Here is a 14,431-nt window from a genome sequence, read left to right as displayed (position 1 = left end):
AAAGCCCAAACTGGGATACTCATACAGGCAACAGCACTGAGAGGATCTTTTTCCTACCTTAGCTTTCCTGTATAAGAAAAGAAAATCTGTGAATCTGCTTCAAAGCCCTGTGTGTGGGGTAGAGGAGCAGCCTGGAGACATTCACCTCATCCAGCCTTATTTGTCAATACTGGAGACATCTCCTGGGGAGCCCCTCATCCTGAGATTCCTCATAACTCAGCTGGAGGAGATGCTTCCCAGGCATTCCTCATCTGACCTACTGTAGCCTTTTAGCTCAGGATAAAATGAATCACTCTAATTTCTCTCCTCTGACTATAAAGCAAGTCTAGACAGGTAACTCAGATGCTTATACTTAAATCTGGATAAAATAATTTCACTTCTGGGGTCCGTATCTGACTACAGCTCTCTTACTGCCTTGCCAGGGCAAATCACTTTATTTCTGTCTCGCTCACAGCCCCTTCAGCAGCAGCACAAGGATAAAACGTTTTATTAGTCTTGTAAAAGCATGGAAAATAATTGCACGGAAGTTTCTGATTAAGTCTGGGCAGAAAGCAGCACTGCACTAGAGCAGGATTTAGGTTTAGAAATACAAGCGGAAGAGGAATGTGCAAGAAGAACCATTTTCTCCGTGTACCAGTCACAAAAGATTGGGTTTTTCCCTAAAACGTTTTATGTTATTTGTCAGGGAAGCTGCCTGGTTGATGTGCTGGCCTGACAGGCTGGGGGGATCGTTACTGCAATGCTGGTTAAGTGCTCTGGCAAATGCCTCACTGGAGCCCTGCGTTAAAAAATGGAGGGGCTAGGAGGGGTTCCTCTTTGGGGAGACCAGCAGTGAGAACGTTACCCTTCAGAGCCAATCAGCCTCTGCTTTGGACAGCAAACGCATGATGAGGGTTCAAAGAAGAGGGTCAGCATCTCGATGGGCTAACCAAAACCCCAGAGGACGGAGATCTGCTGTTTTTCTTAAAAGCATAGACAAATGTGATAATTCCCGGCCACTGTGTTCCTGCTCTCCCCTCCCCTCTTTTCCGTGCTTCTGAGAACACGTGAACTCGCACTCACTAATGAAATCAGGAAGATTATCCCAGCTGCAGTGCTGGGATACGAGTGGACATGAGGCCCATTATCCCAATTTCCTTTGTAATGGCCTCACACCTGGACACTCTGTCAGGGCCAGTCAGTTAAAAGCAGCTTCACAAAACCACATTTCACTTCAAAGCTCTTCTCGTGGGGACAAATATCAGCCTCAGCAACCTCACTCTTCACGTATTGACACAGTACGGTCAAACAGCTCCACGTATGAGAGTCCTGAGGAGTGCTCTGTACAGTGGTCAGGTCTTCTCAATTCCCAAGTGAGCAGAAAGAAATCCATCTGGCTGTGAACAAACCAGATGCAGGCAAATTTTCACAGGCTACTGCTGTGAGCTCTGTCAGTGGGCAGTTATGACTCCCTTCCAAGAAATAAAACGAAAAATCATTACTTATCCTAATTGTCACTCAGGGTTTCCCATGCTCTGAGCTCAATATCAGCTGGACAGGAGGATTTTGAGGAGTGTCACTGCTGAATCTCAGGGATCCCTCTCTATTAATCTCTGGATTGCATCTGGTTTCATTAGTTACCATCAGAACATAATGCAATTAGTACACATCATACACCAGAGATATATATTAGTCCTCCAGCATGTATGGGGGCTCATGCCCATGGCAGTGAGAGCCTGTTGATGCACTGGAACTTCTTTTCGCCTGTGGGAAGGAGCTAAGTCAGGTCAACTCTGTGGAGATACCCTGCTTGCACAGAGCATGAGTGGTCCCCATAAAGTCATCATTAATTTCCTCACATTAATGGCACATATGAGATGAAAACTGATACCTGAAAATCTCCTAAATGGTCTTGAGGGCAGCACGATGTGTTCGTGATGCTCGGGAAAGGCAGCAGCAAACCCAAATGTTGCGCAAAAATCTTTCTGGTGACTTGAGTGAACACGGTCTGACTTGTGCCTTTGTGCTGATTACATGCTTTGTTTCAGTGCAAAACCATCTAAAATGCAGCACATCTGAATTTCCTTCTGAATCTGGTATTCTGAGAGTGCCCTTTCCCACCGCTGTGAGGATGAAGGGAATTTCTGGATGCAGAGAACCACAGTCCCCAGGTTACTCACCCACAGGCACTGCTGCCACCCACAGCACCCAATACACACCTCACCCACCAGGGAAGCATCCTGCACCTGGATTCTCTTTCCATGGTAATGATGGAAAGCAGTCACTTGGAAAGCAGTGATTTTTCTGAGCTGCTCTTGTTCGGGATCATTCTGGCAGGTGCTGTGTGATCAGTGACAATTGCCAGGAGTTCTGGCTGCCGTCCCCTTACCCAGCCGACAGCAAGCTCTCTTACAGCCATGCCAGACAAAACCAGTAGCACCAGGTGGGAGCAACTGGGATGGAGGAAGCTCTCAGCTTCACTGGAGCAAGCACTGCACAGACCTTGCGAACAGGGCAGAATAGCAATACCTGGTGACAAGCACTTAATGACTTCCAAGTAAGGATACTGAAGAACTGTTTTAAAGGCACCTGCTGCTGTGAGATACTTTACCAAGGGCTCACTCAACAGGAATATTGTCAGAACCTAATAAAAACAAGAAGATGCCCATTGGGAGGAGCTATTTCATATTTTTCTACTGCAGCCTGTTTACCTCAAAATTTAAAGTGGTAACTTACTCTGACACCACTAACAGCCACAGTTGCCTTGATCAGCCAGGTGCTTTCCAGCTCCAGCAGATACCATGAGATTGTCTTCAGACTGACCATCGGGTCACTGACACATCTTTGAATCTGAGTGTTTCCCTGATTATTATAATCATATTTTAAGAAATGGGCATAAAAATGGAGCAAAACTTACGGGGATAAAGTACAAGAATTACAGTCAGATTGTCTGCTTCCACTCATCACTGGAAACAAAAGTAATGTTGTTAATAGAGATCACTGGGTTTAGAGAATATAAATCTAACTGTGATTAAATTCTGTTCCCTGTGAGCTAAGCCAGGAACTTAGCTGCTGTCAGGATAGAGATTACAGATGCATTTACAATCCAAAATCACTACAGAATGATTCTGCTCTTTACTTTGTTTTCAAAAAAACATTTAGTAGACCTACGAGGAGCACAGCTTGAAAAAGAAGCAACTGCAAAAGATGTATCGACGCTCCCCATCTTTCCACTTCCTATCTTCCACTTCCTGTGCTTTTTATACCTTTGGAGAAAGGGATGATGATTCCCCTTCTCCAGGACTGAGCTGGCAGGAGTAACCTGCCCCTGGTGCTAACTGAGCTAGATAGCCTGGGGCCTTCTGAGGAACAGCTCATCTAATTCTAAAGATGACTGTTAGGTTTGCCAAGTCAGGTGTGTGCCATGGAGTGTTTGTTTCTTTCCATGAACAACATAAAGATCTCAGATGACCAGTACAGAATGTAGAGACCTACAGTGTACACAGAGCAAAGCTGGGTAACTGCAGCCACGTGCAACCTTGGAAAATAAAATTATTCAGGTAACAGTGCAGAGTAACACATTGGTAAGCTCTGATTTCTCAAAGCATTTGCTTACCTTGGATCACAAAGAAACTTGGTCTTTTCACCTTCTTCTCTCCAAATAAGCCATTCTCGGAAAGAGGGATGAACAAACATTCGCGTCATATCTCTACGTTTGATAAGAAACATAGAAAGGTTCTCCATCCTCTGCTGAAAGTCCTCCCACTCCAACGTGCCCTCAATGTTACCTGCATTAATGGCCTGAAAAATATGTTCATCTGTTAATGGGTGCAGAGAAGCCACTGCTACGTTCAAGAGAGGCATGACCCGATCAAAGGAAGACTGCGTTGGGAACTTCATATTGCACTGCAACAGGTACACTTCGGACAGGGACACTGGGACCACTTTGTAGCTGGAGCTTTTTAGAACTAGGTATCCTTTCTCTATAAGATCAAAAGTAAGTTTCAGGTATAGGTAGGACCCTTGGCTCAAGGTTTTGAGGTGAGAACTGAGTTTGCCAAACGTAGTATTGTCCATTTTGCCATTGAGTGAGATGTTGTTCTGGATCTCCGAGCTGCTGTGTATCCGATGAAGGATGTAAGCCTGCAGGTCCTGGTCGATGGCTTCATTCTCTTCCAGTCTATCCAAAAATATTCTGTGGAAGGGCAACATCTTAATTATCTCCTATAAAGAAAGAAAGAAAGAAAGATACTCATGCTGGCAGCGTTTACTATTCATTAAGTAAACTTAATTTCTACTACAATAGCACCTTTGAGACTCCTTTAAGACCTTTCATCAGGGCAAGAACACAAACAGCAGTTTGTGCACTCAAGGCCTCACACTCTCATCTATAAGCAAGCAGGTTGTGTGTGAAACATGACTGCAATAAAAACAAAGGACACTGTTTTTAATACTACATCCGTGGAAAGGGCTGGTAAATTCACACAGAGCAGTGCCCCTGTTATTCCTATTCCCAACCACGGACTGACCTCCCATCTCTTTTGCTGTCCTGTCAGAGGGAATGGACATCCAGATGACAGATCTGAGGCCACGAGAAACTTGCTGAAGCTGAGACCAAGAACCTCCCTGGGAGCATCCTTCTGCATCCCACAGATGCATGGAAATGTCAGGACAGATAACAGTGAGTATTTTCCAGTGCAAAGCAGTGACGTCTGTCTGCTGCAGGACACTGCGCGCAGGGAATGCTCAAATACTGAACTCCCTGATCCAACATAAACCAAAGACCGTCAAAGGCCTTCCCAAAGGAACTCTTGCCTCATGTGCTCTCAGCCGCTGTGAGGAGAGGAAAAATGATGCAACAGATCTGTACAAGGTCGACTCCAGAAAAGCCATAAGCTCTCCAAGAAAATAGAGGACGAGCACAGTGCGAACCCAAGCTGCAGTGAAGACTATAGGGATGCAAAAGTCCTAATTAAATGAGGAATTCAAGCCATTGGGATGCAATTTACTTACAATTACAAAAAGATTTCCTCCAAATGATATTTAATTTACTCGATTACTGAGCAAAAAATGGACCTCAGCACTGAACAGCAAATAGTCTGTGCTCTCCTGGATCCTGGGAAGCAGCTGCCACTCCCAGTGACAAGGACTATGTGGGGGCTGGCTGCCCTGATGGGGCTGAAACCAGACTCAGCTCCCTGCTGAGCTTCCACACCTGCTCATGACAGTCCTTTTGAGCTGAGCAACGTCTTGGCCCAACATTGACTCCACCAGACCGAAACCATCCTGCTCTGGGTCATGCTGAAAGGAATGAAGATCCAAATTCCTTTGCCCTTCCACATGGAGCTGAGGACGTTCTTTAGCTGCACAGGCTGAGAGACATCAGGCCCTGCCTTCCTCATGGCTCCATGAGTCGGGGCCTATTGGCATGTGAGCTGTCTCACAAAATGATCTGAATTCATTGCTGATAAGCATTTATTGACATGAATAAACGATGATGGATTAGATCCTTCCAAAGCTGTAGGGTGAGCCTGGGGACATGGACGTAAATCCAAGAACAAAAAAGCCAAAAGGATAACCTGAAATAAAGGGTCTTGAGCAAATCCAGAACATCCAGTAAGATCTTCTTTACCAAAGTCCACCATGACAATGACAGTTTATCCCCGTTTTGGATCTCCAACATACCTGTAGACTTGTCCTGACTGTCACTACCAGCTTCAACCAGGAAGGGAATTTTCCAATCATTTTGCTCAGGAATGATACTATGGTGTCTCCATAATCTGGCTTGTGAAATTCAGCCTCATTTAAACCATCAATTAATATAATGAAATCTTCATCGGGGATCTTCCTCTCTGAGAGAAAGAGAAAAAGCATTTATTGGAAAGGCTATAGACACGCAACCATAATGTACTGCAAACTCACTACAGAGTTTTAAAGCATGACCAGCTACTGCCAAAGAAGAAAACCCCCACAGCAGCAGCACCTTTTTAATGATACATTAATTGCATATTGACCTTTACAGGTCATCTCATTCTACCCTCCAGCCAGGGACAGGGACATCTTCCACTAGACCAGCTTGTTCCAACCTGGCATTGCAAATCCTACAAGAAGTAAATCATGGACTCTTTAAATAGGATTTTTTTGCTGCTGGAGAATATAGCAACCCAGGTGATGCTGACAATGCAGTCATTTTTTCTATGTTAGACACTGAGAGTGAGTATGGCTTTACAACTAATGATAGAGATACTTTTGGACTTGTATCTTAGGCTCAAGTGGTATCTTCTCAAAGGTAATCTTGCCTAATAGACTCAAAACCAGGTGTAAAATGGGAAATCTCAGTCTATTGTTGGCATATGCTATTCACAAGTACTACAAGTTCTGATCTGTAGAGTACTACAGATAAACTCCTGCTATCAAAATGCTCAATATTCCCAGCAGCAGGTGAGTTTTTCTCTTTGACTTTAAATTGCATCAGAAACTTTTCTGTAAAACCCCAGCACAGAATGTTCATTGATGATGAGACCTGTGATCCCTGTGGTATTCCAGGCAGAACAGACATGTGCAAACACCTTGTGTTTGGGACTGCTGAGCATCTTGTCCTTGCTTTACGTTAACAGGTTGCATAAATGCATAAACGCATAAATTCCCTATTGGACTGTAAACATACACATGAAAAATACGTATTTCGCATTAAAGTTACCCTAGCGGCTTTTTCAGTTAACTTCTCAGTAAGATTTTTGGGTACACTAGAAAATATACTTTATTCCTCTCTGAAATCTTGGAGTAAATATAGTGCCTGAGTTTTATACCCACATCTCATTTCCTCATAAAGCCTAAGGGAGAGAGGAGAAAGCAGAGAGTAGGGGAAGAATCAGAACTTTGTTCTCCTATATATTATTTAGATTCCTTAACATTAAAAGAAATATATATATTTGAGAAACACGAATCTAACTTTCTCAGCGACGTTCACCATTAACACCTGTGCAATAATTTTGTCCCAGTAGCATTAAAGCTTCAACAGCACCTTGTAAAACACCTGCTGATATATTTACAGAGCCTTAAATATTGTGTATTTTAGAACCAATTTCCAGATACTGTTCCTTTTGTTAGACAACATGTGGTGTAAATTAACTTGCCAGCACTCTCGACCAGCAGGGTTGAAAGGTGGGAGTCCTGGTCAGTGGCTCCGTTGGAGTTGTGTTGAGTGCAGTCCAAAAGGAAATGAAAAAAAAGTTTCACATACAATTTTTCCACCTCTCAAAATTTAGGGCCAGATGGGGGTCAACCTCCTTGACAAGAAAAATAAGAATCCTCCAAAACGCTCTGAATTCAAGAGCTGAAACATCTCCCAAGGAGCTACTGTAATAACCAGGAATTATTTTCCTTTAAAGCAGCGGTTCCTAAATGTATCCTTTTTCTTTTTGCCAAGAGTGATGATAGGAAAAAGCAACCACGCTCCTCCCACAGTGACATTTCTCCATGCCAGGAAAACCAACTGCTGTCATGCTGTGCTGGCTCTACATATGCTTTGTGCCTGGTGGAACCAGGCAGGTTGGACCCAGATGCTGCTGCTCAGAGCTTGGACACAGTTTTGAAGAGCTGATTTGAACATCAGGGCTTTGAATCTGGTAGAAGCTGCATCTATTCCATGTTAGATCTTACACTGTAGTGTGTAGGGTGGTAACAAAATTATCTGAACTATTTTTGCAGCCAAGATGCAGCACAAGCACAGTAATAAACATGGTTCTGCAGGACAACAGTCTTGAACTCTGCAGTGCTCTGACAGTTTTCATGGCAACGAGCAAAGATCTTAAATTTAGCGATTGTCACAATGAATTAGTTATAACTTGCAGAGGGAAGAAAGAAAAGAAGGTAAGATCAATGCTGTATTAGAAAAAGCTCTAAGCCTGTAATCAGGATATGGCTTGTCACCAGCTCCCCCAGAAGCTTTACACAGGGTGTCTATGGACTTTTATGATACCAGTCCTGTGGTGAAAGCTTCAGATTCTCCAAAGCCCACTAAATAGTGGCAGGGAAAGGGAAAAAAGTCACCTCTGCACAAATAAATCAGAACAGTAAGCAGTGCTGTGGATGGAACTGGTTGCTTGTTTTCACCTTGAGAACTGCGAGGACAGGTTTGGGATATGAAAGAAGCAAGAAAAGGGAAAGCCAAGTGGGATGTTGGGAAAAAATTCCTCCCTGTGAGGGTGATGAGGCCCTGGCACAGGTTGCCCAGAGAAGCTGTGCCTACCCCTGGATCCCTGGAAGTGTTCAAGGCCAGGCTGGACAGGGCTTGGAGCAGCCTGGGATAGCGGGAGGTGTCCCTGCCCATGGAAGGGTGCGGAATGGGATGAGCTTTAAGGTTTCTTCCAACACAAACCATTCCATGATTCTCAGTCTTCCCAGCTTCTCCAAATCCCACCTCTTCCCTTCAGCTCGAGAAACGATGCAGACAGATTAATCCACTGCTTTGCTTAAATGCCCAGATCCAATTAAGTGTCGTTTTTAAAATACTAATTAAAAAAGGTGCACGGGAGCTTGGGACAAGCGCAGGAAACATGAGTACCTTTGTGCAGGTTTTCCAGGGGCTCCAAGACGCCCCTGCGGAAGGAGGCCATGGGGTCCTGCACGCAGGAGCGGAGGCTGAGCAGGCTCTGCAGGTGGGGCTCGCGCAGAAGCTGCTCCCGGTACGCGACGAACTGCGGCGAGCGACAGAGCAGGGCGGCCACGTTGTGCACAAACTCAGGCACCAGGCAGGTGTAGGCATTGTCGGCCTGGCAGTAATGATAAGCCACGACCTAGCAAAGAGAAAAGAACAAAAAACCCTGTGTCTTCATCACAGCCACGTCAGGACAGTTGTAAAACGAGCGGTTTTTCCTTTGGTGAGTTTGATCTGCTCTGGCAGGTGAAGTCTTTAGGAGCAATGAGTGTTAACTACCCATGACAAGAATCCAGATGAATCAGTTGGTAAAAACAGGCACTGATCCTGAAAGATGACTGGACCTGCCACTTGAGGAATAAATGAAATTAAGCTGTAGCTGTTTGCAGAAATGGATAGTGACAGTAGCTGACGTCTCTGAAGTGCTGTGCTGAGCTTGGATTGTGCTCCAAGCTCTGTTTAAGGACTTGGTGCCAGTAATAACTTGTGATTGTTTTCTTGAACTTATTTTTTATTTGCTGTTTTCACACTTTCAAGCTCGTGGAAGTGGACAGACAGCACTCCCTGAGTCCATCACAGCAAGGCAGCACCTCAGAACTACAGATTCCCTTGAACCGGGGGTGATGTAAGGTTCACTGTACTTTACTCATACACTGTGATCCCACACTTCATTCAAAAAATCAATTCAATTAAAAAAAAAAACAACAACAACTTTCTTTTTTCCCAGCTTCCCCCTGATTTTTCCAGCTCAGCAAACTCTGCTAGAACCCTGCTACGTTCTGCCCACTTATTAAAATAAGCAGAAAACCAGTGATATCGTCTCAGGCCATGCTGCCAACTTTCTTGTTTTCTTTTGCAATATAAAAAAGGCCCTCAAAATCTGTCTCTGCTTGCAAATCCCTCAGGAAGCGGTGCTCTGGCACCACTCCAGCCCAGCTTCTCCTGTTCCCTTGCTGCCTCGAGCCTCAGGCACTGCCTGCCCATTTGGAATGAGCCTCTGCCGGGGCACAAAGCTTTTCTCCCGCTCCCATTCACTGGGTTTTCTTTTAAATGTCACTGAGTATCCAAAAATATCCTGGCAAGGCAGGTGGGAGCAGTTCTGTACCAAAACCACCACTGCCCTGGAGCACAGAATATTGCAAAATAAATTGCATGTTTGAACTTGGGAGGGACAACATAGCTGAGGACACCGTGCGAAGGAAATGCTGTGGCCTTTCTGGAGCTCGGGGCAGCTGGGATGAAACGTGCCCATGGCTTTGGACATGATGAAGGCTTTCTCTCTCTCCACCTGCAATACCTATCCCTTGGATTGCAGGAGGCTCCAGGGTGGCCGAGGTGGTGAAGGATGCTACCAAGGAATGAACACATCAGGCTCTGGGGTCTTCACCCATTAATGCCTCAGCACGGGCTTTTAATTTTCAATATGGAATTACCAATGAGGTATACTGCAATAATTTCCTTTCACAGTCAAAACGAGGTGTGGCACATTCAGCGATGAGAAAGCTGGGCTGTTATTTCAAGCATCAAGCTCTAACACATGTATTTAAGTTTTAATGGATACCTCCAAATTCCTTACAGAATTTTTCCGACCAGCCGGTTAAAATATAATGAATTCCCTTAGAGAACTTCACTACGTAAAGTAATTATAAAGGTAATGATTTCTTTTCATCAATCCTATTTATTTGGGGATCATAACTTGTGGATTTCACAGAATGAAGTTCGTAAGTTGCCATTCCTTGATATCAGGTTCCACTAACAGAAATTATTCTGATTTCCTACACAATTGGTGTGTAGACACAAAAATAAAGTCTCTTTTAATGAGAGGCCAATTAACTTCTTCCAGGAATCTGAAGAGCCATGTCACGGAAAAAGGGTCATGCAAAATACTCTTGAAAGGAATGGTCACCATCAGATACAATTACAACCCAATTAATTTCAGTCCCTTCCCGTACATTATAGTTGGACTTGACCTTAGAGGTCTTTTCAGACCTTAACAGTTCTATGATTCCATGATTCCTGATGCTTGTGCTTGATTTACTGGTGTATCAACTAAGCCTTATTAACCAGTAGGATAAACATAATGTTTAATGGGTGAATCTGAAGCTAAAGCAGTAAGCAAGGAATATTCTAGGAAGTCAACCAAAGCAAAGGCAGAATGACATTCTCAGAAGATGCAACCTGAGCCAGAATTTCATTTTGATGTTATTTATTCTCTATCACATTTTCTCAATCTTCAAATCACAGAGAGGCTGCCAAAAGCCAGTGCTGCAAGTGGAGCCTGCTGCTGGAGGTTGAGCTGGGAATCAGCCTCCTCACTTACAAGGAGCTGGCTGGGAAATGGTTTTCTCACACTGTAAAAACTTTTCAAGGTTTCCACATCTGTTCCATCCTTGGGAATGAGACCAGGTTAATGTGAGAAGGGAGGGCAAGAGCCTCCAGTGTGGCCAGGGGCTGGTGTGGATGGGGCTCACCCCGAACCGGTTCAAACCATTTTTTCTACCCTGTATTTGTTGAATGCCACTAATGCTCCGGGAAAACTCCCTTTCCAATTATTTCACCTTAAATACTTTATTAATTGTTCAAGGTTAATTCCTCCAGGAAGAGGGATGGATTACCAGCTTCACTGCTAAGGATTCTCTTCTAACATATGGGAGACCACATCCAGGCTTTGCTCAGCATCTGAAATGACCACTCTCTGTTCTAATCATGATTCTGAAGTGATTTTGATTTCTCCTCCTTTTGCTTGACTGGATAAGCCAAAAAACAAACAAACAAACAAATTTGTATCTGCTGGAAATTAACTTTTCACTGGAAAAGGTGCGCTCTCTCTCAATAAAAGTTTCATTTTCCACGGATCTAACTACTTTGACTTAAAATACTGCTTGAACAAGTTCCAACCATGCCTTATCATAAACAAATCCTTGAATTAACATTTAATTTTATCTAGAAACTATTACAGTAAATGAAATCAACAGGGAACATCATGTGGTTCCAAAGGCATGGGCACACCTGGATGTTGTGATCAGCAAACCTTTATTTGTGTCTCACACAACTTAAGACATAACTTTTCTAACCATAGTTTCAATTTGAACTTTGTCATCCCATTGCACTAAATGCTATAAACACTAAATTAGACTTCCAAAACTTTTAAACCTTTATTTCAGCTATCAGGTTTGTTAAATTATTTCCTTGGTTTAAAGTTTGACTAAATTTAAATCACCGGATTGCAAAGCACACAAGGCCTATAAACAACCCTAAAGCAAGAAGTGGGTTACAACAAAGGATGGGAAAAGTAACACCTACATCCAGTCGAGTGTTCAAAGTACCTGCTCATGTAATTTTTGTAAGGGCTGAGAATGGAGTCGAGTGACTCCATACTGAGAAACCAAGGTGTTACGGTTTTTATATTAAATATCAAATGCCTGAAGTTAAAATTTTGTATAGTTTCCTTTCTTGCTTGAAAAGGAGCTGCAAAATAATTCACACTTGTATGATGAGTATTTTACTTCCAAGGAGCACCTCCTCTTCTAAAATGATGTGTAGAGTCCAGCTGGCTGCACACTAAAGCAGCACATTTATCATGTGCTTCTTGGTAGCTCATTTTTCTAAATATTAATTAGTGTTACAGGGCTTGAGGAACACCAGATGTGGGGACAGAGAGCACTGTGAACAGATCACGGCCAACATGACCCCATTTCCTCCTAAAGTGGGGTTAAGGAGCCCCAAAACACTCATTTACTCTGAAATTACACAAACTTCATCTTTTTAACTGCCAAAGCAGAATGATGAAGACATTATTTGTATTCTCTCTAGGTGTTTAACCCAGTAGGTCTTCAGGAGTCTCTTCTCCCAACCCTTCCAACACCAGCCATTCTACTCTCCCTTTTTTGCCACAATCACTTCCCACTTCTGCCTTCATCCAGCCCCATGTAACCTTCACCTTCCTGCTGAGGGAAACAGTTGCTGGATGAAGGATGTTAAAAGCAAAAATTGCTATTCCGAGGATAATGGAAAATGCTGGTGGATGAGCAGGCAAGAGCCACACGAATGGAGCAGGAGCAAGAGGGTAGAGAGGGCAAAGGAGAGGGAAAAAAATGAGACACAAAAGAGACTGTGTATCAATCATGAAGTACAGAGGGTGAGAAGGGACTGAACTGTGAGGGAGGAAAAGAAAGAGAAGGGGAACAAGTGACATGGCAGAAGAGGGAGAAGATGACAGTAACAGGGGAAAGGCTGGAAGGATAGCATGAACATCAAAGGAGTGGGAGGGTGTGGAGATGGCTCAAGGGAAATAAGTTATTTTTAATTATTAGGACAGGCCAATTCTAAGCAGTTCTCCAGCACTAGTTCTGAAACAGAATCTACTCCATTTAGGCAGCACTCCTTTGCTGTCACACCTCTTTTGTGGTTTGTCTTAGCTTCCTTCTGGAAGTGTGTCGTGCAAGGACAGCCAACCCCCCCTTGGACCAACCTCCCAGACCCCTGAGCTCACAGCAACACCCCACTCCCTCCAGTGCTCTTAAAGGCATTCAGCATTGTATTTTAACCTTGTAACAAGATTGTTTTTTTGACCCATACAAAATAGCTTCAAATAAATGCAGTGTAACACTTTGCCCTGCCACTATGCCACATGCCAGGCCCAGCGCTGGCTGTGATAATGGAAATGGCCATCAGCACTGCTGTATTTCATCCACTGCACATGACTGCGACACCGTATGTGGCATGTGGTGACCCAGTTTATTGGGAATGTTCATTACTTTTACATAGCTGAGTATGCTGGTAAATGCCCTCTGAAACTCATTAGTGGCCCAGGGCATGAAGCCTCAGCAGCAATGAATCCCTCCACCTCTGTGTAAGGTAGGAGCACTCTCTTTTTATATGCCTGCAGCAATGTTAGCAATGCTTTGGATGTGGCTTGGAGGATGGGGAGAAGAGCCTCTGGAGCCACCAGCCGTGCTCAGCATCAGCAAAATGCACTAATGCAATGAACATGCAGCTCCTCCACCAGCTGCTCTGCACGGGGTACAACCCATTAGTGCAGCTGAGCTGGGTTTCAGGTCCATTTGTTTTAGTGCTGCTACCACAAGCCACCACACAGCATCCAGAAGCCCAGAGAATACAGTTGTTCAAGGGGTTAGTTAAAACTGGGTAGCCAATCCATTAAAAATCCTCTGTGAGTAAAGGATAAACCTTCAGGCAAAAGGGGGAATGTCAGCATGGCAGGACCAAGTCGAGGTGCTGCTTTTCAGCTGGCAGTTACTTAGCTCTAAAATTAATGATTTGTTCATCTCTGACATTAAGAGCTAAATGCAACCTTTGCCCCCAAGAATTCACTGTACGAAAACCAGGCAGAAAAGTACAACCCTGAGTAATCCAGAGGAGGAAAAGCAACTGTTCGTTCACCTTTCATTTCTGTCAGCATAGATACACAACTTCTGAATTTTGGGATAAGTGACATTTTCAGAGGGAAGGGAGTGGGTGAGAGGACAACAAGCTTCCCACCAGCATTCTGGAGCCTGTGCCATTACCTAAGACTGTTTGTATATTATTAATCTGCTTTTGTAATGATCTGCATTTCTGCAGCACAGTGACCTCAGCCCAATCTGAGAACATCCTGCTCTGCTCAGCGCAGGCAGAGGTGGAACATCTGCACACAGCTTTATCCAGCTCCTCACATATGGTTCATCTAGCTCCTAAAATAACCCTGACAATTGTGGTTGTCCATCACTGTCAACACTTTCTTCTGTACTTCAATTCTGACTTTAGTGCAAACACAACTATAAAACACACATC

General features: G+C 44.0%; 1 protein-coding gene across 11 annotated transcripts in view; it reads right to left on the bottom strand.

Moving 5' to 3' along the window:
* Window positions 1–14,431, bottom strand: part of TANC2 (tetratricopeptide repeat, ankyrin repeat and coiled-coil containing 2) — a 195,997-nt gene that overhangs the window by 42,174 nt on the left and 139,392 nt on the right. For all 11 annotated transcript variants that reach the window (XM_032091741.1, XM_032091740.1, XM_032091744.1 and 8 more), the window contains 3 exons: window positions 8,546–8,777; window positions 5,665–5,831; window positions 3,596–4,203 (listed from right to left, as the gene is read on the bottom strand). In XM_032091741.1, the coding sequence (XP_031947632.1) occupies window positions 3,596–4,203; window positions 5,665–5,831; window positions 8,546–8,777 (1,007 nt within the window). The remainder of the gene's footprint in view (window positions 1–3,595; window positions 4,204–5,664; window positions 5,832–8,545; window positions 8,778–14,431) is intronic.

The sequence above is a fragment of the Corvus moneduloides genome, chromosome 26 (assembly GCF_009650955.1).
Source record: "Corvus moneduloides isolate bCorMon1 chromosome 26, bCorMon1.pri, whole genome shotgun sequence".
In the NCBI taxonomy this organism is placed as follows: Eukaryota; Metazoa; Chordata; class Aves; order Passeriformes; family Corvidae; genus Corvus; species Corvus moneduloides.
The sequence above is the reverse complement of the archived record's forward strand: the minus strand, read 5'-3'. Positions and strand labels throughout refer to the sequence as shown.